Raw genomic sequence first — 27,336 nt, forward strand, 5'->3', positions numbered from 1 at the left:
GGAAACGCGTAATATAGATCGGATGTTTAAGCGAAATCCAGAACCGACAGCTGCTCAATAGTCCGGAAAGATGAAGAAAATGTATGGTTAGGTATACAGAGGGAATTCACGTGACGCTTAATCGCGTAATTTGGAGGGACATTATCCATCCTGATATAATGAAACTACGAAGAAGTAAGATAAAAGATAGCGTATAAACACGCACCTTTTCTTGCTCTGGATTCTGGCAGCACCTTCAAAAATGTGATCGTATGTCTGTTCTGTTTCTCACGGTATCCTGATACGGCTACACATCCAGAGAAGAATGTCAGATGCCATACAAATGTAAAGCAGACTGCTAGACCTGAAAATGAAAAACAGTTTTAGTTGAGGCCTATAATAATGGTTAAAAGAAAAATATTGAGTTCCAAATTTATTTCGTTCGGTGGTCCATTTGCTTGAATATGCAAGAGTGACTGAGGCAGATAACGAAATTTCGATTTTCGCGATAGGCTCTCATAGCTTGATATTTACCGCTTACCTGAATACATGCAGAAGATTTGGACAGAAGGGAATGGAGAGAATATGCCGATGAAGAAAGATAACATGTCAGTGACGGAAGTAATCGTGATGGAGACCGCTGCCTCAGACAACATGATGGCCATACGTTCGGGCACTGGCAGTTTTGGGGAGGTCCTGCGCCACGCCGCTAACATGACGAATGTATCGTCTATGCCAATACCTGTGAAACAGGAAAAAAATATATAAACGAAAATATTTCATAAGTGCACTGTTTGATCGATAATGTCAAGAAGAGGTCAAATATTTACATCAATGTTCAGATTAGAGATGCAACGGATAGTTGTTTGGCCGGATACCGAATACCGGATATCCGGCCTGGACACTGGCCGAATATCCGGTATCCGGCCGCCGGATATTCGGCCGGCGGAACTATACCTATATTTTGAGTTTTGCAGGTGCGCGTCGTGCAGGTTTCGACCTGTTTCGTAGTGAACGTTCGCGCGGACACATTTCTAGGATCGTAACGAGTTTTATCATGTCATTACGTAGTAAGATACTTTATTTATAGTTACAAGTGCGCGCGCGTATTTTTATGTAAATAAATAAGTGTATTGTGTGACATTGGTTACGTATTCATTTCTATCTACAGTGTCGTTAGCATTATGACCGTGACTGTTTTTTAGATTCCATTTTTTACCCCAAAATGTGTTTATTTTACTATCCTAGTAGGCCACTATCCGGTATCCGGCCGGATACTAAAATAACGGCCGGATAGGCCGGATACCGGATAGTAACCGGATATCCGGTGCATCTCTAGTTCAGATGCTCATTGAGATCAAATGTTCCTACAGACTAAAGTAGTAGCTGTTTCAGATTAAAAGTAGGTTGCCGTTACAGATTTTATTAGCTATTAGTATGAGAATATTTATGAAAACATAAGAGATACGTACCAATCATCAAAAACGGAGCAGCCAAATTGATGCCAATAAAAGATATCCCCAGATAAATAGCACAACCAAAAGCCGCAGCAGTGGCCATAACAGCAGAGATATTTCCAAGCAAACCCAGCCAGGGCTTAGACCGGACCCAATCAGCCATCATACAGGTCACAATCGAGAATATTCCCATTAGGATGAACGTGGAACTGAAGAACGGAACGACAGTTCTGGTGTTCTTTTCGAGCTCATGGTCCAGAGTTCTTGATGCGAATCTAGCGATGGAGATGTGTTTGAAGCGCCCCGTGTCTTCTGCTACGCCTACTGCATCCAAGAATGCGTCCTCCCATGCTGCGCCTCTGAAAAAGAGAATGAACATAATAATAATCAAAAGACATTTATTGTTCGGTTGGTTGTTAAACCTGTTGAAGAAAGTGACATTTAAATGACTCTCAAATTTAAATTTTAATACGTGTTATAAAAGAAAATGTGGTTGAATAACTAAGTAGGTACTTAAATATTCGTTGCAAAACTCGCGAATTATGAATAACAAAAGAGCACCTGATCTTAATTTTAAATTACCGCATAGGTATACAACTTTCATGTGACATCTGAACCTCATAAGGCTCAGTAATAACTATAATAATGTTGTCAACATCAAGTTGACCCACAATTCGTTTTAGCAAGTGAAACCTTTCTATTGGTATTCTGGCATCATTACGCAGCGCTTAGTATTCGAAACGATTTCCTAAACCGTGTCAAGATCGGTACCCATTATCTAAGAAACTGAGTCATTCAACTTAAATGTAAAACCATTTAGAACCAGACAAAAATCTTGTAAACACCATTTAGAGCAATTAACTAAACTGAAAGAACCTTCGTTGGGCACTTGTTTCCTTTTCAAAGATATACGTCTATAATCATTGTATCCGTAAATTGCGTGTGATAAGTAGATGTATGGTCATTACACTATGGTTATCTGCGTAATTTTATTTGTTTAGGAAGGATATCTTTTATTAAATTTAAATATGTACTTTACCTACCTAAACGACCTGCCATTGTTATGGATAAAAGCGGTCAAATGATGTTTTGAATAACGAAGAGTTACAACATCTTACTGCCCTTGGTTTACTAAGCTGATAACTAAGTAAACACCATAACTAGATCAACGGACGTTCTTGGCTAACTTTTTACCCGATTGCCGAAGTGTCTCGGTCTGTAGTGATCCGGTCAGCACTTACCTAACGTTGACGACTAGACAGTCTAGGCACGACGGTGTCATTGACAATAATGGCAACTGCGATGTCACCAAAGTGAACATGACAAGACATGGAGAACGCGTTAGCTTCCCACATCATTAGGCTGAACATTTTAGACGTTGGGTTCAAGTGACAACTTGTTTACCTTTGTATTTGCAACGGGGTGTCGGCCTTCACGAACCAGACGAGCTGAACAGCCGGCACGGACACGATGATGTCGTCGAGCACGGTCGAGCCTCCGAAGTAGACGGGGAACGCGTGGGCCTCCCACGTCACCGGGTTGAACATTATAGGGAACGTCAGGTTTAGATCGCCGCGTTCCACCTGGAATGAAAATATAAGTACTTAGTTCAATAAAATGTACCTACCTATTTACATACATACTGTAAATAGGTAGGTACACTGGCTCAGTGACCCAAAGAGGATCTTGGCCTCTGACACAAGAGAGCGCCACTCTGCCCTATTCTGCGCCACTTTGCGCCAGTTGGGTATTCCGAGGGCGCGGACAGGTCTTTTTTTTTGGGTTTCGTCACTCCAGCGGTACCTGGGACGCCCAGACGGACGTTTTCCGCCCGGGTGCCCCACATACGCTCTTCTCACAGCACGATCCTCCCCCATCCTCTCCAGGTGACCAAGCCAGCGGAGTCGTGTGGCTTTGACCTACCTATTTAATTAATTTATTAAGAATCACGAAGTCGTTTGCTGCGTTAACTTTTCAACATGTCTGTGGTAGCTACTCGTACCTAAGTATGAGTAGGTTACAATACTATACTTACCTACTATATTCTAATGTTATACTTAGCCTACCTACATACGTTCATTTATTTATTTACCAAAGCGAAATACATGTGATTGGGGTTATAGCAATAATTAGGCTGTCAATAGCTCTCTCCGTGCCGATAAAGCTAAAAACTCATTTATTCGTACTAAAACTACGCATCCACACATCACGTGGCAACATGTTGTAACGCTTGACATACCAATCGCGATGTTAAATGAAGATACTCGAAACGATGACAAATGACCGATGCAGCTCATTACGATAAGTGGATGTTCGGAATATAAATCAACGGTGACACACATGATGGTTAACCGACATGATGTATCGGCACGGGTACTAGGTACCTACGAATGTTACGAGAATGTTGTTTTGTGTGTGACCACAACACACTTGGCAATCTGTTTTGCATTTAACAAGTATGATAGAGGAATATCTCGTTTGTTATTAGCATATAATGTATAGGTATTTGCTGTGTGCTTTGTGGCCTCTTACTAGGTATATGCCACATACATTTGAGATAAATATGAGAGAGAGAGACTTTTTCAAATCTATAAAAAACATCGTACATCGGAGGAGAATAATATGGATTCAACTAAGTATTACGACACTTGTGGTTCAAATATGGCTGCGTCATAACTTCATAAGATCTTCCAAAAATAATATAGTGGTATTTCTGCTTAACATTGTACGGGTGACAACTCTGCCTCTACCTACTCGTATGTGTAGAAGTCGAGTACGAGACTACGAGTAAATGTCTTATGTGGTTATCGTATGTTTCAAAGAGTTTTTGATTAAGTTCACGATAGGTAGTTGTAGTTCTTATCTTGATTTTGTGTCTTAACCTGTAGACATTTATAATAGATTTTTTTTTTAATCATCAGACAGTTAGATAGTGTTTTATTTTGTTATATAGAAGTGGTATTCAAAACTATCTATTGTTCGAACTCCGCTTAATGCGTTTTATGGCTGTGACTCATTCTAGTACTCGTAAGTAGCGACCTTTGAACAGACGTCCAGGAAATTAGTCGGCAGTTTTAATCGATCGCCAAAATTATAATTGTAAGTACCTACATTAATGGTCACGAGAACACATAGTATGTGAAAAAATGGACCCATTATTTCCAGGATCACACGAAGTGGAGAAAATGGTAAACAGGCAAGAAAGCAGGAATAAGGCGTGCTGTTTATATTTAACGAATATATGACTATCATTAATATGGTGCACATTTAGTATATGTAATATTAAATAATAGGGAAGGAGACTAAATTGGTAAATAAGTAATGCATTACTAAAGCTAGAGAGAGGAGCGTGTCGCCAAGTTTACCCTCATCTACATAGAAATCCGGAAATTATTGCAAGAATTGCGCGTGAAGCCCAAATCAGGCTAAGTGTATGTAACGAATTGGTTCTCATACGTCCACTTAATCTTTCTGTGACTAGACGCCAACTGACTAAATATTTATAACCAATGGCAAAAAAATACATACTGAATTAGTCAATGTCACGACTTACAAGTCTTATTCTAAACATTCGTAACATCCAACCTAATCCTAATATGCTCATCTATTTTAACCCGCACATCAACCTCTCGTTAATACTTAGGTTAAGACAAGTCAAAATAGAATACAAGTACTTACTTATGTATTTATGAACAACAACTAAATACAACTGAAAAGCTAAATATAAAAATAAATAATACTATACTTAAAATAAACCTACTTAATTAAAAATTAAACAATAATAGAAAAAATACCCACCTATGAAAAGTCCCCCAAGTCCTGCCCTTACTTATTATGAAACAAAGTGAGATGAAAATGAATAGTAGGTAGGTACATTGTTGTTTAAACGTAAATAATAATATTTTATCATGGTTTAAAGACGCTACATCTCTGCCAGCGAAACCGCAACCAATTGGTGTCAATCTCGCTACTTAACAATTTATTTTTAATAACAATACTTAAAGTATTTGTTAAAGGCACCTTTGTTCGTGCCGTGGGAGAAAGCCAGTGGAAATCGAAAGTGTATTGACCCAAAGTTTGTTAATGTTTTTAAATACTGTTTCTGTTCATACCTATTTGGTTCATACCTAGCCATGTTTGCCTGATGTGATGCGTGTTGAAAATAAATATGAACATTATGAACAAAAAAACTAATTTTAAATACAATTTCGAGACAGCCTGCAAGATCGAGTTAAAAATAAAATCCGCAGATGCAGCAATGGGGATTTATTTTCTCCAATAGAGGAAAAAAGAGTCTATAGAGCAAGATAAGTCTGCATTGATTTTGATAGCACACAGTGTAGGGTGTTATTTTAAACGTCAAACTTCTATGAAATTATGACGTAAAAATATAACACTTGCACTGCGTGTGCTATCAAAATCGTTGCAGACCTATCTGTGGTCCAACTCTATATTGATATTTATTACCGACCCGACTTTACGAAGCACCCACTCTAAATCAACCATTACTAATACCCATGACTAAGTAAAACAGTATGGAAGTCTGTTCGCCAACACTGTGGTTCGACGCCGTTTCTGTATTTCCGTATTATTATTATTTTATACTATGGCAAGTTAAAAATATGGCGATTAGTTACGCTAAGGTTGCTGTTTTCGTATAATTAAAAAGCAATTTCAGTTTCAAAAGAACGAGACAATATTTTCGTCTTGTGGCTGGAATATTTGATGAGTATTAACGTTGTTGTCAGGTGTTACCTTACCTATATGTAGATTGTTAAACTTCTACATTCCTAATACGTATAGGAAAGTGTACCAGATGTACATATTTACATCAAAGTTTGCAAGTCTAGTATCTTTCCGCGACTGACTACGTGACTCTATTAGACCAGGATCTCTAGAAATGTGTCGTATGCATAATTAGTAATCATTAGATCTAAGTTTGACTTCTGATTCTTATAGTGGTGTTCCTAGGCTCCAAAAAAGACAAGAAACCCGATACCGACCCCTTATACGAAACCCGACCCGAGGTCAGTTCATATGGCCGATGGCCAAGGGGAGGCGGAAGGTTACTATACAAATATACTTGATCAACCAGATCTTGACAGTAGAAAAAGGCGGCAAATTTGAAAAATGTAGGCGCGAAGGGATATCGTCCCATAGATAATTTGAATTTCGTGCCTTTTTTTACTGACAAGATTTGGTTGACCAGCTATAGTTAGAATTTTTGTTCTCTGCCCCCCTTGGCGAAGCCCATGAGTTTAAGCTATTTTAAACATTAACTTTTGCGCATTTATGAGTTATAATTAGTGTCCGACCGAAGGTTCGGTTTCGGTTTCGGTTTCGGCCAGTTTCGGCCAAAAAATCATGTTTCGGCCGTAGTTTCGGTTTCGGCCAAAAAACGGCCGAACCTTTCGGCCGGGCCGAAACATACGCAATGGTACTTCGTTCTATGAAACTAAACTATGTGACAAAGACCAAAAGTTGTGAAACAAGTAGGACAACAATACTAATACATATACTGATTTATGTATACAGGACATTAATCGGTTTATTATTAAACACAATTCCACTAATGATGGGGCCACTGAACGGTCGACGCAGTCTTAAGAGGCTGTCAATACCTAAAACGCGCACACTGTCTAATTGTATCGTAGTAAATGAGATAGTACTGTCGCATGTTACTGGGCCTGGGCAAGGGAATAATAAGAAAACTCATCATCTTCCTCGCGTTATCCCAGCATTTTGGCCACGGCTCATGGGAGCATGGGGTCCACTTGGCGTCGGCACTAGTTTTTACGAAAGCGACTGCCATCAGACTGTGATCCAGAGGGTAAACTAGGCTTTATCGGGCTAGTCCGGCTTCCTCAGTGGTAAATATCAAATGATATTTCGTACATAAGTTCCGAAAAACTCATTGGTACGAGCCGGGGTTTATAGTGTTTGTACCTGCGACCTTTGGATTGAAAGTCGCACGCTCTTACTCACCGCTAGAGGCCACCAGCGCTCAAAGGATTATTTGTGTAATATTACTCGTTAGCGGTTTAGGTATAAGTAAATGTTTTGACAAATTGATTTTAATTTCAGACACATAAGTCAAGAAATAAAGACATTAGAACCGTTTAATGGTGATTTTAAGACCAATCTTTGCAATTAATTTCTATCGAGCCGATGTCGTTCAATCATGTATCGAGTGCGGCCACGGTCTTAAAATATAATAAATATTAACATAGTATAAAATATATTTTTTGCTTTACTAAATCAAATAGTTTTTCTTAAAAGGGGCTACCTGCGGTTTTCATCTATTTTTGACAAGTTTTGAATCGTATCTCCTACTTTTGCACTACAGATAGATTTTTATAAGACAAACGGCTATCGGTTCTTCAATCTTTATCTCCATTTTTGTCTACCGGATTTTGAAAGAAATTGATACTATTTTATGATTTTATTTAAACGTTGTCTAAAAGAACACTTTTTTCCTATCTAGATTGCTGTGAAGGATATTACTTATACGAAATCTACATATTTGGGTTCGTCTTTGACGTGTCGTGAAACGTGTCTAAGGTTTTTATTTTAAACTAATTAACACAAAAGTTATGGTCAGAAAACCAGTTTTTTGGCCTTCAATTGTTCAACTTTGATGCCAAATATCTCGAAGAATGAACTTTGAAGTAAATATGGAATACTATATCGCTTAAAGCCGTTGCTGTTAATATGATAAGCTACAAAACACAAGAAAACTAAGGGATTCAGATAGAAGGTCATTGGCGTGACGGAGCCCCTTAAGTAACATCAATTTCAAGGACATTGGGTGTTGACAGCCCCTTAATATGAGTTTAAAAGCGGTTTTATGACATTTTTTCAACGATTTTAACAAGTCTTCAAAAGTTTCGGTTTCGGTTTCGGTTTCGGCCGAAACTAGAGCCAAAGCCGAACATTCGGTTTCGGTTTCGGTTTCGGCAAAAAAACTAGTGTCCGACCGAAACATGTTTTTTTGCCGAAACCGAAACCGAAACCGAATGTTCGGCTTTGGCTCTAGTTTCGGCCGAAACCGAAACCGAAACCGAAACTTTTGAAGACTTGTTAAAATCGTTGAAAAAATGTCATAAAACCGCTTTTAAACTCATATTAAGGGGCTGTCAACACCCAATGTCCTTGAAATTGATGTTACTTAAGGGGCTCCGTCACGCCAATGACCTTCTATCTGAATCCCTTAGTTTTCTTGTGTTTTGTAGCTTATCATATTAACAGCAACGGCTTTAAGCGATATAGTATTCCATATTTACTTCAAAGTTCATTCTTCGAGATATTTGGCATCAAAGTTGAACAATTGAAGGCCAAAAAACTGGTTTTCTGACCATAACTTTTGTGTTAATTAGTTTAAAATAAAAACCTTAGACACGTTTCACGACACGTCAAAGACGAACCCAAATATGTAGATTTCGTATAAGTAATATCCTTCACAGCAATCTAGATAGGAAAAAAGTGTTCTTTTAGACAACGTTTAAATAAAATCATAAAATAGTATCAATTTCTTTCAAAATCCGGTAGACAAAAATGGAGATAAAGATTGAAGAACCGATAGCCGTTTGTCTTATAAAAATCTATCTGTAGTGCAAAAGTAGGAGATACGATTCAAAACTTGTCAAAAATAGATGAAAACCGCAGGTAGCCCCTTTTAAGAAAAACTATTTGATTTAGTAAAGCAAAAAATATATTTTATACTATGTTAATATTTATTATATTTTAAGACCGTGGCCGCACTCGATACATGATTGAACGACATCGGCTCGATAGAAATTAATTGCAAAGATTGGTCTTAAAATCACCATTAAACGGTTCTAATGTCTTTATTTCTTGACTTATGTGTCTGAAATTAAAATCAATTTGTCAAAACATTTACTTATACCTAAACCGCTAACGAGTAATATTACACAAATAATCCTTTGAGCGCTGGTGGCCTCTAGCGGTGAGTAAGAGCGTGCGACTTTCAATCCAAAGGTCGCAGGTACAAACACTATAAACCCCGGCTCGTACCAATGAGTTTTTCGGAACTTATGTACGAAATATCATTTGATATTTACCACTGAGGAAGCCGGACTAGCCCGATAAAGCCTAGTTTACCCTCTGGATCACAGTCTGATGGCAGTCGCTTTCGTAAAAACTAGTGCCGACGCCAAGTGGACCCCATGCTCCCATGAGCCGTGGCCAAAATGCTGGGATAACGCGAGGAAGATGATGAGTTTTCTTATTATTCCCTTGCCCAGGCCCAGTAACATGCGACAGTACTATCTCATTTACTACGATACAATTAGACAGTGTGCGCGTTTTAGGTATTGACAGCCTCTTAAGACTGCGTCGACCGTTCAGTGGCCCCATCATTAGTGGAATTGTGTTTAATAATAAACCGATTAATGTCCTGTATACATAAATCAGTATATGTATTAGTATTGTTGTCCTACTTGTTTCACAACTTTTGGTCTTTGTCACATAGTTTAGTTTCATAGAACGAAGTACCATTGCGTATGTTTCGGCCCGGCCGAAAGGTTCGGCCGTTTTTTGGCCGAAACCGAAACTACGGCCGAAACATGATTTTTTGGCCGAAACTGGCCGAAACCGAAACCGAAACCGAACCTTCGGTCGGACACTAAAAAAAACATGTTTCGGTCGGACACTAGTTATAATGCTTTCTCTACCTGTTTATTTTTTGTCAAAAACATCTCGCAATTTTTTTACTTATTTATTATTTAGCAACATGGCTAAATGTCAAGTAGCCTGGCCAGGAGTCGTGGCATTGCCCTGTACTCACTTAGGTCAGATTATGCAACGACCGATTGTTGGCTAGGTTTGAGGCTCGTAAAATCTACGAGTCATTAGTAGGTTTAGCGACATTGAGTCGCTTCACCGCAATCTTAACGCGTACAGCGAATATACAGGGTGTTATTTAAGTCCAAGGGTGGAGCCTTTGGGTGGGGCGATGAGCGCACAACATAAACTTGACAATGACGTTACTCTACATAGCCGTTCGGCGGAAAGTTTGCCCTACCTTACCAATCAAATAATTAGGATATTGATTTCCAACGCCAGTATCAAAATAAAAAAAAATACTGTTTATTTTGTCTATTAATTTCTTCACTGCTCCATTTAGATTTACCACCTGTATAGGCTGTATATCTATGAATAAAGCTTGCAGAATGTTTACTGCGTCTAACTTAAAGTGTTTATGGCTGAACCGTAACATATTGCGGTTGTATTGTTAGTATATACTGATACAGAATACGCGGCTTTGTATTCGAGTGTAATGGTAATGGCAGCTATTAAAATTGTATCTCTATAATTATGTTCGACGCCTATATATAATAGTATTGACCGTGGGTTTTGTTTACAACCTTGCTTAACTGAGAAGTGTAGGTACCTATATGTTTCCTCTTCAGCCTTTTTAACTTGTCTATCAATAGGGTGTAGCTTTCAAGTGTAGGTCTAAACTGGGATCTACCTTCTGTGGTAGTTTAATAGCTACAGTTAAGAAATGATTGTTATATCAAGATTCAAGAAATAGGAGTGGACAAACTTCTTGTGAACCATAACGTCGAAAGAATATTATGGGAAATTAGATCCACATGTCATAGGGTCATAGCTTTTTTAATAGAGCCTTAATAAGGGACTTTGTGGGGACTTTGAGTCCCAGTTGGCCTGCGAGCTATAAATAGGTATCTAATAGAGTCAGAGTCGTGCTTCTTTGCTGACGATGGCAAGTTCTTTGCCAACCCTCATGTTTCTTCGGGCCAGCTGCAAGCTGATTTGAATCGGTTAACGGAGTGGACTTCGAAGTGGATATTGAAATTGAATGTTAACAAATGCGCAGTTCTGCACCTCGGTAAAAGAAACCCTATGGTCCAATACATGATAGGGAACTCTCCAATTGCAGCGGTGACGTCCCAAAAGGATCTCGGTGTGACAGTTACAAATAACCTGAAGTGGGGTGAGCACATAAATAACATAGTCAAAAAGGCAAATTCGTTCTTGTATGTTATAAAACGCTCATTTCAATGCATATCTGTTGAAGCTTTTATCAAAATTTATAAAACATATGTCCGGCCCTTGCTAGAATATGCTTTTCAAGTATGGAATCCTTATTTCGTCAAAGACATTGACCTTCTAGAAAGTGCGCAGCGAAGAGCCACCAAGATTCCTTTTAAGCTGAAACGCTTGCCTTATGAAGAAAGGCTAAAGGTACTGAAGCTGCCCACACTCAAAGCTAGGAGAGTGAGAGGAGACCTCAACGAGTGTTTTAAGATTGTCACCCACTGTTACAATCTCCCTGACATCCACAAAATAATCAATAAGAGAACTGTCAGCCGCGAGACCCGAGGTCACAGCCTACGAATTGTTCGCACTCCCACTATTACTAAAGCTGCATATCATTCCTTGTCCAACCGTGTCGTGGCGCCTTGGAACCGTTTACCGGATAGTGTTGTGACTGCCCCCTCGGTCAATGTGTTTAAAAACAGATTGGACAATTGGCTTTTAAACAATAAGTTAGACTGATGATTACTAGTGAAGTGATATGACTATACAAACTTTGAACTATATAACACTGGACACTGTGTGACATAGGCTCATCAGCTCAATAGCTGCTCGCCTATAATTATATAATAATAATGGCCTTGTGTAAACCTTGTTATGGCAGGTGTCCGTACGTCTTTGCAATAGCCCAGTCTCATAGTCCACCCAAACTTTAATCCATAGACCGGTATTCTGTTCACTTTTTTTTTCTACAATAGTCCCAATGCCTGCTGAGACCGGTTCATGGGTGTCTATTGTTGCACCTGTAAACGGGTCCCAGCAGGCGTTCTACATGACATTAAAGCTCTCCAAAGGGCCTCTACGTGTTGGATCTATATCCCCACGCAAGCCTATAAAAAGACCGGGATTTATAGGCCCGTGATCCCAAAAAAAGGAGATACAAATAATAATAATATTTTGCCCCAGGGGTGTCGATATATTGATTAATTTTACCTCCTCGATAATTTTGTCCAGGTCCAGAATGTCGTTGGTAACACTGGCCCTGTTCTCTCCACACTTCGGCTCGCAGCATGTTCGTGTTGTTGTCTTTCGGGACGATTATGGTTCGGCCAAATATTTATCAGTCTTACCTCCTCGATAATTTTGTCCAGGTTCAGAATGTCGTTGGTAAAGCACTGGCCCTCCCACTTGGCGCACTCCTCCTTGTACGTGAAGGTCTCCCCGTTGGGCAGGGTCACGGTGATGTTCTGCACGAGCTCGTCCAGCTGACGCAGTTCTCTCCACACTTCGGCTCGCAGCATGTTCGTGTTGTTGTCTTTCGGGACGATTATGGTTCCGCCAAATATTGATCAATCTTACCTCCTCGATAATTTTGTCCAGGTTCAGAATGTCGTTGGTAAAGCACTGGCCCTCCCACTTGGCGCACTCCTCCTTGTACGTGAAGGTCTCCCCGTTGGGCAGGGTCACGGTGATGTTCTGCACGAGCTCGTCCAGCTGACGCAGTTCTCTCCACACTTCGGCTCGCAGCATGTTCGTGTTGTTGTCTTTCGGGACGATTATGGTTCGGCCAAATATTGATCAGTCTTACCTCCTCGATAATTTTGTCCAGGTTCAGAATGTCGTTGGTAAAGCACTGGCCCTCCCACTTGGCGCACTCCTCCTTGTACGTGAAGGTCTCCCCGTTGGGCAGGGTCACGGTGATGTTCTGCACGAGCTCGTCCAGCTGACGCAGTTCTCTCCACACTTCGGCTCGCAGCATGTTCGTGTTGTTGTCTTTCGGGACGATTATGGTTCGGCCAAATCTGCCTGTAACATAAAAAAGGACTTGTAAATTATTTTATCAATCAAACAAGTATGTAAATTATTAATCACTAGCTGCCGCTGTGGGATCGCTGTTATTTATATTTCCCCTCTCGGAGGTGGATACTGGATATCCAAAATTAAGTTTAACAGCAAAAGTTATAGATAAACGGACAGACCAGGAAAATGGGCAAAGTGGCAAACTAAAATTAAAATACCTATTTTCAAGTGGAAATCGAGTTCTAAGAACAGTATGAACTCTTTGCCACTTAAGTATAGATAAATAAATATCTGGGAGACCGAGCTTTGCTCGGAAAACATATAAAAACTCAAAAAAGCGCGTTTTCCCAGAGATAAGACCTAGCTAGGTCGATTTTTCGCCCCCGAAAACCCCCATATAGTAAATTTCATCGTAATCGTTAGAGCCGTTTCCGAGATCCCCGAAATATATATATAAATAAATAAACAAGAATTGATCGTTTAAAGGTACAAATATTAGATTAGATAGATACAAGTATATATATGTTCATAAATAAACATTAATCAATCAAAAATATTAGTGTCTATTAATTAGTGATGCAAAGGTTTTTTCTTTAAATTACAACTAGGTATTATTATTAAATTGTCTTCTCCGAGACCACGGGGACAACGCCGTCCTCGAAACGTCGGAGGTAAATCTTAAAACTTAGATACGCGATTAAGTCCCGTTGTACAATTTAATAATCTGTAAAAATCGTGAGAGTTTAAATCAGTGTTAGGTATTATTAGACTTTATTATAAGGTGTTAATTAATGATTGAAAAACTGATATTATGTTGTATCTACTCTACAGAACAGTATGCACAGTCGATAACCTGTTGTCATTGCACTCAGATCGAAGGACAAAGCAATTGGTTGAAATCGGATGATTGGTTAAGATTAACGGATCCGTATTCAATTGATAGTATTTACAGACACAGACGAAGCGACGGTGAAGATTTGAAATACAATAAGGAAAACGAGTTACAAAAAGTAGTCAAAAATAAACTTCTTGCACAACAAGTGAAATAATGTCTGTTACAGTTTCGAAAATGTTACGGTTTTCAATTTAGGTACTTGTAATATTACCGCTACCCACTATGTATAAAACTCTACCTTCAAGTATTTCTAATATGGCAAGCTAAACATTTTAAAGCATTTTTAAAGAAAAACTGTATAGGTATTAATAGGGCAACATTTTGGAAGTCCTTCTACGTAACCATTTTTAAGTCAAGTAATTTTGTATGCATTCGTTTTATTTTTAGTATTATCAGTTAATTTAGTTTTGAATAGGTATGTTTAAGTATCTTCAGCTTTTCATTCTCTTACTTGTCAACAAACATTATCATAAAAAAAAAATCGTTTTTAACAGTTTATAAATGTCATATTTACACACCTGCTCTCGTAATCCGTCCCACATTAAACCTGTGCGAATAATTGACTTTAAAGTGTTCCTCAACAATCCGCCTCTCATATTTGCCTTGCCCGCTGACCGGCGAGAACAGGTACTCTGGGTCCATCTCGTAGTTGATCCGCTGGTAGCCGGTGACCATGAGCAGGGTCAGGAGCACTGGGATGATGATGAAGTAGCCAGGATTGCGGCCGACCAGCAGGCCGAGCTTGTAGAACGACCGGTTCAGGATGTCATCGACGAATGTCAGTTTGCAACCCATCTGGAACAATGTACGTTTTTTATTAGAAATATTTGAACAAAGTCTGGGAAGAAGGATAGTGTAACTATAAAAAAAACCCTAGAACTGGGGTCAATTCGACTCGTTAACGTTTTAATGGGCAAGGCTTGGCATTGCTTGTCATATGGTTTTAGTATAAACTTATCTGAAAATTTATCACATGGTTAGGTTAGGTTAGGGTCTATTTTTTTATTCGGTAGACTAAAATGACATTTCATAGTATGAACATAAAATGTCATTTCATACTGAAATGAAATGAAATGTATTTATTTGTCAGAATATGGTACATTGATGTGATCTTAAATTAGAATTAATGCAAGTTCCATCATATTCTACCGCGAAGACGGTGTACAAATATTTTTACTTATATCTATTTCTTACATCTATATCTTTGGTTTATTTACACAATATATTAAAATAACTAAGTACAATCAAACAGCTAAACTATGAAGCTAATCAATTTGATCCAAAAACTCTTTTACACTATAAAAACAATGCTTAAGTAGGTAAGAATGTAAATAATGTTTGAACAATGTAATTGGTTTGTTTTTTAGATCATCAGGTAACTTGTTATATAGTTTGATTGCCATAAAGTAAACATTAACATTAACTATGAAATGTCATTTTAGTCTACCGAATTAAAAAATAGACTTTAGATACGTCGTTTCTGTAGGCTTAGCATGAGAGCGCCGCGACGTATCGTGCGTGAGGTGCGTGCTAAGCCTACTCTCATAGTACTCGAATAGGCACTTGAGTTATTCTTTACCTACGCTCGTATTTAGCTAGTAATCCGTCACTTAAAATACTGAAGTGTCCATATATCAAAAGTTTACACAGGATATTAGTTCAAATATTTATTTAAGGCTTAACATACTTGAAAACTGTTTGACAACATACTTGAAACATGGAATTCTTTACTCATAAAAATGATAGTAAGGTAAACGTACTGGTGCTCGACGCGGTCCTAGTACATGTCATCATGAAACTTAAGTCATTGTCAATATGTAGAGGTGACAGCAGGGTGTCATCTATTGGGCATTAGCATGTCGAGCACTAGTACGTTTACCTTAAAAACTGGATATTCGACGTCATTTGTTACGGTAACTAGCATGGCTATATGATGCAATGTAAATTATTTAATTTATTTTGGATATCGGTTGCAAGCAAAGATGAATGAAGCAGAGCTTTTTGTATTTTTGTCAAATTCCGGAGACATACGGCTGTATTCGAACTTTAAGATACGTCAAATACTAGAGATTGAAACGATATGGAATAGATATGTCAGTGTCAAACAAGTGTCAAAAGTGACGTTTCTTCAAACAAACGCGTCACTTTTGACACTTGTTTGACACTGACATATCCATTCCATATCGTTTCAATCTCTAGTCTTCTTCTTCTACCTAGCGTTATCCCGGCCTTTGCCAGGGTCCGCTTTCCTACTTCGCGTTTCAATCTCTAGTATTTGACGTATTTTAAAGTTCGAATACAGCCGATAGTTATAGTTATACGCAAATTTTATGATCTCGGAAAAATCTGAACATTACTTATCCAGGAAACATAAATAGTTATTTGTACAACAAGAGATCAAAGTTTGATATTTCTTCGAGTGCTTATTTTGAGTCCCGTGCAAGCGAAAGATTCTATCTAATTTAGAATCTTGAGCGTAGTAAGGGACTCAAAAGCGCACGAGATGTAAATAACTTTGATCTCGTGTAGTACACAACATTTTTCACCTGAGCAGTGAGAACATACCTATTAGACTACTTGAAAAATGTAATCCTTCTTCATCACTTAATACCTGCACTGTTTTCTTAAGATATACAAACAATTAAGTTTAATTACCGCAATGGAACACAAAAACAAAACGTAATAATAAACGTAAACGTTTTTTAAAACGTATCTAGATAAGATAAAGGCACTGCAGATTAGATTCATGAAACGAATGGTTGACAAAAAAACTAAAATAAAATGTAAAAGTACTACCTATGAACAGCTCTTCTTAGAATGCAATATTTTAACAGTCCATGAAAAAGTCAAGTTAGTATTAGCTCTAGAACAAATGTGTAATGATGAGTTTAAAATACCTATTGTCAATCAAAGGTTAATAAGAAACAGAGATAGTAATAAATTGCTGGTACCTAGTTTTACGAATTATTATGGCCAGAGAAGTAGAAAATATTTAGTCCCTAAGATCTATAATGAGTTACCGTCGGATTTAAAGACCACAAGGATGACAAAACAAACATTTAAAAAGAAACTAAGCAATTTTTTATTAAACAAAATACAAAGTCAATAATACGTTACATTTTTATTTTATTTTGATTTTCTTTTACTGTACGCTAAGAATATAGAGTTAACCCCTTACATCATGTCATAAATAAAAAGTATTTGTTTAAAAATGAACTTTAATAGTTGCTATATAGGGCTACGCATGAGGTAAAGGGTTAAGTAGATACCTAAGTTTAAGTTACCTATCAACTACCACAGATTAATAAATAGTTACTACGTAACAGATGCATCATTCCCATACAAAAGTGAAAATACCTACGCTATAATAGCCTACAAAACCTTAATAATAATACCTGCTGCTCAAGACGAGAAGAAATGTACCATATGTACGCGCACAAAGAGTCGAGACTGTGTTGCCCGCCGTGCGAGTCTCGTGCCAACGCGTCATCGTAAGAATGCGCTAGGGTTGTACGTACCTATTGTACCTAATACGATGATTATTGTAATAAAACGAATGTTGCGAATCAACCATATTTTTTATTAGTCAGTCAAATATGTTTGAGTTTTATATAATGATTTATAATATTTTTCCCTTCTCGGGATTCTCTGTTATTAAATTTTATAGTTGAAAATATCCTAAATCGCGTAAATAAATTTAATAAATACTCATACGGAAAACAAGAGCAACGCTACGGAAAATCAACGGTTTTTAAAAGTTGTAATACGGTGCTACCAGGCCGATTCATTATGACGTTGTCAAAATTATTTAAAAATTACGTGGTTTGGTGGTGGTGGTTTACAATAATTACGTGTTTTCGGCATTTCGAAGCGTAAGCGCGGGAAACGTGCGGTGCGAGCGCTCAGGCGGGCGTTCGCCGGCCCTCTGTCGGTTGTATCGTCGACGATACGCCGAGCGGTAGGCATATAGCGCGTGGCCGTGAGCGAGTGACGGAGGCCTGCAACTACCTAGCTTGCAAATACATAAAGGAGCCTCGTCTGCCAACAAACCACTCTGTGGTTTGGCAGAAGAATATATGTAATTAGTTATAAGAAAGATCTCTGAATAAACGTTTTATTTATTTTTTATTTTTTTAATTTCAGTAAAATAATATGGAAATAACAAACATCAACTGACACTTCAATCGACAACTTTTTTTTGTAAAAAAAATCTTTGTAAGATACGGTCCGAATTGCGGATACGTACTATTTGCCAACTATGGTAGAAATTCTTAAAAGTAACATAATTGATTTTGCGTGATGATCTGTGTATTTTTTGAGTTCAATATTTTAATTGTACAATAAAATACCTAAAATATAGTATTTTATCAGTTTTTATCAAATATTAAACTTTATTTTTATTAATTAATTATTAAGAATTCATACTCGTACGTGGTTTGGAACGATGCGGTCTGAAGTTTTTTGGGGGTATATTATAAACCGTGAATATACCGTTGAATGTTGTTTTAACTTTTTTTTGTCTGTTTCTTTTTGCTAACAGTGTGAAAGGGACAGAGATAATAGAACCCAAGTATTTCGAACTTGTATTAGACCCCGCATGTTGAAATGACATTTGACTATAAAAGTCACTTGAATGTCATTTTGTCTCACTCAGTGAGCAAAATCGCATTTTGCTCACTGTTTTTAAGAATCAAAGTACCCTTGTTCGAGCTGCTGAGGTGTAAATTATATTTATTATTAGAGAAATGTACCTACTCAAGTTTACTGGTAATATTAATTGCCAAGGCGAGACCCTAATTTAGGATTCTTAATAGGGTAGGAAAATTGCTCTACAAGCAAAAATAATTAGATAAGGATCGAATTGAAAAGTTGCCGGTTTCCACATTACCAACTTGGTACAAGGACGATTAGGTTTAGTTATCAGATCCGATAGTCGTTTATACTTAGTTCTAAATTAACCTGCAGGTAGCGTAGATTATTATTGATGTTTCAAAGAGTTATATATTATATACTAAGGTATTATATATAAACGTGCGACAATAAAATAGTTCTAGCATGGTTTCATAAAGAAAAAACATAAACGAAACATGGTTAAAAATAAATAAAAATTGTTTTTAGGTAAAGCCCGCCGAGTTCTTTTTGACTGAAAGATTTTATTCAGTAAATTAGATATATTTAAGTTTTATTTTTATGATTACAGGTATATACCATTAATTTTTATTCAATAAATTCTTATTATTAAAAAAGGCTATAAGAAAAACCATACGTATTTAATTATAAGTAGATAAATAATTATCGTCAGCTAGGTTAAAAGCGATTATGTACTATGTAGGTAATTCTTGCATTGGGGTTAGGCTGAGTTGCTAAACAGCCATGTGCGCGACCAATTATGAGCAAAACCACTCAAACGAACGTTCCAATCGCTCGTCGAGTGCGGGCGAAAGCGCTCGAGAGAATCGGTATTTGGTTATGTCTAAAACTAAAAGCGATTAACAGCATACTTACCTCGAAGTTTTTATACCACAGTAAGACGAAGGTTTAAGGTCCCTTTTTATAGATTTTCGTAAATAACTCTTAAACGGTGGCCCGTACCAAAAGACGTTCTATTACACAAGTAATCTACATAAAATTATCTACAAAAAAGATTCAGTACACTTTTTCGCTAGGATCAATATTTTATAATATATTAAGGTGGGAAATTTCCGTATAATTTGTTCTAAAATGTTTTTTTTTTTAGTTTTTCGTAAATAATTTGTAAACACCCACAGCAAAAAAATATCTTTTACATAAATAATCTAGGTAGGTAAGGTACTTAAAGTTTCTTATAAAATAAGTGCTCTTTTATTTCGCTAGGATCAATATTTAAAAAATAAATTAAAGGGAGAAAATAAATTCTAAGGTCCCCTTTTTTAGTATTTCGTAAATAACTCGTAAACGATGGCCAATATCAAAAAATGTTTTATTACTTACATGAATAATTATTACCATATTTTTTTCCGCTGTAATTCCTTCGTTTGGTGGCCTAGTGGCAAATATCTATAATTGACGTTCGGCTGTGTGCTGAAAAAGTCATTTTAAATACGAGTATTTGACATATTTCCCCGTAGTACCCGGCGGGCCCCACTGTCGCACATACAGTCGATTAGGATTCTCAACGATTACGGACCCCGAGGTCACGTCACACTGGTTTATCATAAACTCAAGTCGCACGAGAATGAGAATAGGTGCCAGTGCGATTCGGTCTAGGCGTTTCTTGACACATCTAGCCTGTCCTCGTTTCTACACGAGATCAGCTCTACGTTGCGTTGTAGCGCTGGCGGTACACCGGGAAATTCAGTAAAATGCTGCAAATGATGTTAAAGGTATAAAAATCGGTAGGATTGATCTTTAGGACATTTGAAACAATTTGACCCGAAGCACCAACAAATAAAAAAAAACGAGAGGAGTTATGACGTCATCTTTTTTTGTATGGAATTAAAAAAATGTTTAGAAACCTATCGTGTGTGGTATTAAACGAAAGGGCTTTCTGAGCCAATTCCAAAAATATATCACATCATTATATTTCAGTAATTTTTTTTTAATTATATTAAAAATAATTTTCAAAACATACCAAGTTTGGGCTTCGGACTTGTTTCAAATGTCCTAAAGATCAATCGTACCGATTTTCATACCTTTAACATCATTTGCAGCGTTTTTTGGCGAACCGCTATAGCTATTGAACGATATCTATAATTTCATCTGCAATTCCATGCGGTTATCCGCGCAAATCATGAGCCAATAAGATATGAGTCGGTAAATGGACTCGAAACAGAATTGATTGACAGTAGTAGCAGAGCCGTGTCGCTCCCTCTAGTAATGGCCAGTTGAATTCCTTCCAAAATTATATAAAAAAAACACAACGGGTTGCACTCAGGGAGTGCTGGCAGAAGTGAAAACTCAATGACTAATGCAAAATGCACTATGTATAATTGAGGTTAACGCCATCTAGCGTTAGCGTTAATTACTTGAAACCCACATCACTGTTAGTACTCGAGTTATATTAATACCAGTTAGAGCGAACTCACTAGATGGCATTTAAATCAATAAAGAAAAACTCAATGACATTACATGTAACAGTTTTTCATGTAATGTCATTGAGTTTTTCTGTACTGATTTAAATGCCATCTAAATGAGTGGCCATCTAAATCTTACGGTCACGTGATCGTCTTACGCTGTCTCGAGTTTAACATTTTTTCCCCACCTCAAAAAGTGCACAGCGCCGCTAAAGAAGTTACCACTTCAATAATTAAATTCTTACATTCAAAAATATTTTCACACAAAAGGTAATTAGATTAGTGAAGGTTTCAAATAGTGTTGTCTTTTTATTAAATGATTATTTTTGTACAAATAAGAAAATGCTCTCAATAGACGAGAACTCGTGCATCGGGGCTCGAACACTTGATTTTGTTCATAAATTTACGAATTGTAATGGTTTTTATATTTATTGACCGTTATAGCCATGTGTTTAACGACGCGCGTATTGTCACACGTGTCGTACATTTCACGAGAATGAGGTAGAGCTTCATTTCACTCGCTCTCGTTAATGGCAAAAACTAACATTTGCATTATGAGAAACAAAAGCCGGGTGAATAATACTTCGTGTTCTTTTTTAAGTAAGTATTGGTTTTTAAAATTCATAACGAGCTTAAAGAACGAAGCTGAAGCTTTGTAGAGTCAATCGCGTGATAATTTTGATAAAGTGTGAAATAAAAACACTAGTAAGTACTTAAATAGTATGTACCTATACGTAGTATGATAATGTTTTGGAATGGTTATGTTTAGCTATATCAGAAAACGATTAGAGTGTATGAAAGAATAGAAAGAACGACTACCTCATTAGCTAAGCGCTCATAAGCTTTTGCCAAATTTTCAGTAAGTTCTAAAGCTTCCAAATTTAAGCCCTTCTCAGATTTGGAAACTATTTACATAGGTACTACGTTACGAATCTTCCTAAAATTAGCATTTCGGAGTAAAGCGGACTTTCGTCATTAAACAATGACCCACATGATCTGCATTTATCCGGAACAAACATGTCAAAAGATCGTCATTTCTACGAAAAAGTCAGTTTGCACGTCCAATTCACTAATTCACGTTCGTTCACCTCAAACGGTACATGTTTGTGGCTCATTTCAGCCGGTATAATTTATTTACTCGACTATTGGACACACCGTTTTTTCCTCGTGAGTTATGCGGTGTCTCGTGCGGTGAAATCGTTGCGATATTCGCTTGTAGCAATACCTATTGGCACCGAAAATTCAATGCTAGACCCAATCAGGCGCACATATTTATCTAATCTAAGTATTGTAACTATTTAGCTATATTCCAGTAAAGATCTACATTAGATTAATAAAAAAAAAATATTTCCACATTACTTGCATAAAATAGAGACATAGGTACTTTGTAATACTTTGTATTCTATCTATTTAATGTAATGTGGAAATAAAAAGCTATTTTACTTCAGTTTTAATATAGTATTTAATATTAATTTATTTTTTACGTAGGTAGTTGTATTTATTGCTAATTTAGTTTTCATTCATAGTTTGAGGCTTTTAATCCAGCTAGGGCGTATAGTCAAATAGAATTTGGAAAAAAACGTGGCTCTCTCTTACCTAATCGATAATTTTTTTTGTTGTTTAATTGACACCTACCGCTAAGCACCGTAAACTTAAATAAAAACAAATGAAATCGGAGTAACTGTGAAACAGTTATCCAAGGAAAATCTGTTATTTAGTACAATCGTGATATTTCCAAGGTACTTACCAATTGCTGGTTGTTTTGGAAGGCCATGAAATAGGTTTATAAGTTGAAATGTTTTTTCAATTGACGTAATTTTTTATATACTGTGTTCCTTGTTGGAAACTGTTGACTCCACAGAACATATTAAAGATGTTAGAATGGCTATCGCGCGCAGTTAGTATCGGAACCGGTGTCGCCGCTCGTTCCTCTCCACATTTACTAACACTCGCGCAACGGTAGTAAAAACTTGTGTGCCTGGTGAATGAATACGCCTCCTTTAGACAGATTTGATGTCTGGCTTCTTAATCTGAAGGTTATTGTGGCGCAAAAAGGCATGTTTACTTCGTTTTTCGCTCAGCGCGGGCGAGTAGCATGCGAGCGCTTGCTCAAAACCGGCGGAGACATGTACCCTGCTCGCATCGCGCATCGCCATTCAACTTGTTCTGTGGTTGACTCCGTCATGTAGCGTAGACCCTGTTGACTAGGTCAGCAAGCTCTTACCTCTACAAGTTTAAACTGAAGCTATTAAATTAATCTCGTAATTTTTTACGAACTATGTTTGTAGGTTTTATTAGGAATCTGCTAACTTTTAAGCAGTTTACTTAAAATATCCAAGTTCTCCTTGACCGACCCTTTCACTGATTGAACGTCTAATAAATAACATTGGCATATGACATTATCTTAATTATAATATATTATTTATGCTCATGCTGTAATTTGCGTATAGGGATTAGGAATACCATTTTCATTCACATTTATATTCATATTTAAGTTTATAGCTTTTTCAATAGTATGTGTATTGTACCATATGATGTGATATTAGAGAATATAACATGGCATATTATGGCATAGTAAAATTGTGAAAATTGTAAATTAAAGCATTACACAAGGTGTCTCGCAAATACCTACACAATTGCAATTGTTAAGTCGTCTTCCATAAATATTTTATCTTTAAATTCTAAATAACATAAAGTGTGTTTATCACAGATTAATCATAATTTTAATTATACAATGTAGCGTTAGTTTATTCACGTAAGTGGGTTCTCGTGACTGTAGGCAACTGAGCAGGTGTATTTAGCTGAGTTAGTAGCACCCGTCGGCCTCGGCACCAGTTACGGTGAAAAATGCAGCTTTTCTAATATACGCGTAACTAGATTTCCTCAGAGTTTTCCTCTTGATATACTCGTAGTTGACAGGTATTACATAGGAAAATAATTGAAAAAACTGGTGATAGCTATATTAATAGCAGTAGGTTAACATATTTATGCCATATGCATAGACTAGGAATCCTCTAGATGGAGTTTAGAACAATTATTTCATGAATCCGATGCTGCCAAAACTACTGGGATGCGGGGGACGAGGTGAGCGAGTCCCCGTGCCGTGATTGGTCCGTTCAAAGACACGGACGTCACACAAAGACACTTTGACTCGAAGGTGGAGTAAAATTACCGTATATTTGTGGCAGAGGGGGTAGCGCTACTATGCTCAGTCTAGAGGATGTCTTGTCTGTGGCCATATGTAATTAAAACGTAGTAGGTACCTACAAATAAATAATTATTCTTTACCAGGTTTATTAAGTGATTGGTGACTTATGTTTTTGTCATTTTGATCGTGTCTTTCATCTTATTATCTGTGAAATAATTATGTTAGTATGTATTTCCAATCATCATCTTTTTACTTCCTGCACAACAGCTGGTTATTATGATACCCTTATCAGAATCGTTTATAGCGGTGTATTGTAAATCTACTTACATATATTTTTCTTAATAAAATGTACTATTTCACATATAAAAAAAAAACAAATTAAAATGAAACTATGAAATGATACGATAAATTTCGAATGTATGAAATGAATTTTTTTAATTAAGAAATTATTATACTGTGCATTATGTTTGTTTATTAAGGAATAAAGAGGCTGTATTATTATTGCAAATCTGTGATCCGTTCACGTTTCAAATTTATAGTTTATTAGGATAGCCATACCCATTGATCCATATGTACAATTAAATAACCTAACCTAAATCTACTTCGAGGTGCATTCGTGTCAAATACAATGGACCTTGGCCTCTACTACTGCGGCCTAGATAAAAACATTTCAACTATTTATAATTGCTATGTCTTCTGAACGCGTTAAAGAACACCAAAGTAGCCTCGACCATGTTTAGAAAAGTTAAAGTTATTCATTTCGTAACTTATCGTTAATTTATCGATTATGCACGCTATCTTGCAAAGTGCCAGAAAATAAAACTGTAATTAAAATGTCTTCGTGACTATGAGTAAAATACATTTATATTTTACTCGTATTTAGGTACTTCTAGTTTACATAAGTAAACAAGAATATTATAAAATAAAGTATTTTTTTATCTCTGAATACCTTATCTTATCCATCCAAAAATTAAAACAACTTACAGTTACCTATTAGGTAATGATATATGAATTGTAGAAATATATCATTTATCTCAGATTTTACCCATACCTCTCTACATACATGTCACCGTAAAATTGTAAACACTTGTCAGTTTACAATCTCGCTAGTTAAATTATAAACTGCTGCCGTCAGTTAAGTTTAGTGCCGAGATTAAAATGTAACCTAACCTAACCTACGTTAGATTGTAAACTAACGGGTTCACAATCTTACGGTGTCATACATAATTACAATTTGAGAGCAGTTAAATACTTTGTAAATAAAATCTACGTCATCAATATCTTAAATTTTTGGAACAGAAATACAGTCAGAACCTGAATAACGATCAATCTCAACATTTTCTGGATATGTGTCTATTTTATTTGTATATTATGTGATATTATGATATCCGTTGTGTTCGTGTAACTTTTAATGACCACATTTTGTAACAGCTGACCATTTGTAGGCCTTATTTCAATGTTACGATTAGGCAAACCTAATTATACATTATTTTTTACATAATTTCTATATCAGTACCTATAATTATAATGGTATAGAAAGTGCTAGTCTTGAATGTCAATATCAACTTGTTGGTTGCGGGCAAAGCAGTGGTTAAATGTAAGTTTTATTATTACGTAGAATTTCAAACTTCAAGACCGAGTGAGGAATGTCGAGATCCGACGCCGCACGAAGGTGCAAGACGTCGGATACGACATTACCAAACTTAAATGGAACTGGGCGGGACATGTTGCCAGGCAGAGTGATGGCAGGTGGCCCAAAATGTTAACGGAGTGGTGGCCGCTTACAGACGAAAGGAGTGCCTGGCGTCCGCCGGCCGATATTCGGAAGATTGCGGGTCACTTCTGGATGAGATTGGATCAGGACCGGGATAAGTGGCGTACTCGAAGAGAGGCCTATGCTCAGCAGTGGGCGATAAAAGGCTGATATTATGATGATGAGATTTTTTTCGTAAGGTTTATAAAGAACGTTGTCTATGATTTTTAATTCATTAAGATCGTTTATATAAATAATTACAGCATGCACGTATCATCATTGCTAGTATCATCAGTACTAGTCTTGCAAGTAGTTAATGAATTTGTAGCCAAATTATGACATCACTGTTTAATCAAACTATGCATATTTTACGATTTGATAAGTTATTGAAACTTGATTAACAGGTTACTCACTTAAAATGTATGCGTAATATTTAAATACATAAAATAACGGTTTTTTTACATAAAATGATTTGGATACTAATTGAACGAAATCTATATTAACGACTGTAACAGTAAGTACATTAGGTATTTACTGTTTGAGTCGTTACAGCACCCCTAGCACATGATTGGCGCGACAGTATCTCGCGGCGAGACAGACAACCCGTCTTTTTCTAAATATGTTAACAAAAGAGGGACGGGTAGTCTATCTCGCCGCGAGATACTGTCGCGCCAAGCATGTGCTAGCCCGAGTAGCCCGGCTGGTACATACGCGATGCCGATCTTATGAAAATTTCAGATTTTGTGATTAGGACAATTAGCCCGATTCTGATTATTATTTCTAGTTCTGAAATTGTTATGGATTTGATCTGTCGAGTGTCGGCTGCTAACTGACACTGACATTTCCAGCAATGTCACTGTGGGCTGCTAATATACCTCAAATCCATAACAGTTTCAGAATACGAAATTAAAACCAGATATGCAGAGGGGCTACCGCGAAAACCGAAATTCGCAAAATGCTGGGATCTTTCTCTTTTACTTCAATGAAGGGGTAAATAGAGTGAAAGAGAAAAATGCCCGCAATTTGAGAACTTCGATTTTCGCGGTTATAGCCCAGGCCTTTCGACTTCAACGCGCGGCGCATCATCGATATAGTAAGGGTAACATTCCATTTCTGACCGCAGCTGCACTACTGGTACTAAACGCGTCGCTGTTACTGTCAATTTCCATAGTAAAATGAACAGTAGTGCAGCTGCGGTTGGAAATGGACTGTCACCTTTAGCTTAGCGA

General features: G+C 37.1%; 1 protein-coding gene across 2 annotated transcripts in view; it reads right to left on the reverse strand.

The window, feature by feature from the left end:
- LOC134648757 (patched domain-containing protein 3) overlaps positions 1 to 27,336 on the reverse strand; it is a 70,959-nt gene that overhangs the window by 4,415 nt on the left and 39,208 nt on the right. The window contains exons 2-7 of one of the 2 annotated variants that reach the window (XM_063503285.1): positions 14,673 to 14,949; positions 13,048 to 13,265; positions 2,841 to 3,019; positions 1,452 to 1,795; positions 521 to 721; positions 206 to 343 (exon numbers count right to left, since the gene is read on the reverse strand). In XM_063503285.1, coding sequence (XP_063359355.1) covers positions 206 to 343; positions 521 to 721; positions 1,452 to 1,795; positions 2,841 to 3,019; positions 13,048 to 13,265; positions 14,673 to 14,949 — 1,357 coding nt within the window. Of the gene's footprint in view, positions 1 to 205; positions 344 to 520; positions 722 to 1,451; positions 1,796 to 2,840; positions 3,020 to 12,589; positions 12,798 to 13,047; positions 13,266 to 14,672; positions 14,950 to 27,336 lie in introns of those variants that run through there. The other variant, XM_063503284.1, reaches the window with a different exon arrangement.

The sequence above is a fragment of the Cydia amplana genome, chromosome 6 (assembly GCF_948474715.1).
Source record: "Cydia amplana chromosome 6, ilCydAmpl1.1, whole genome shotgun sequence".
NCBI classification, from domain to species: domain Eukaryota; kingdom Metazoa; phylum Arthropoda; class Insecta; order Lepidoptera; family Tortricidae; genus Cydia; species Cydia amplana.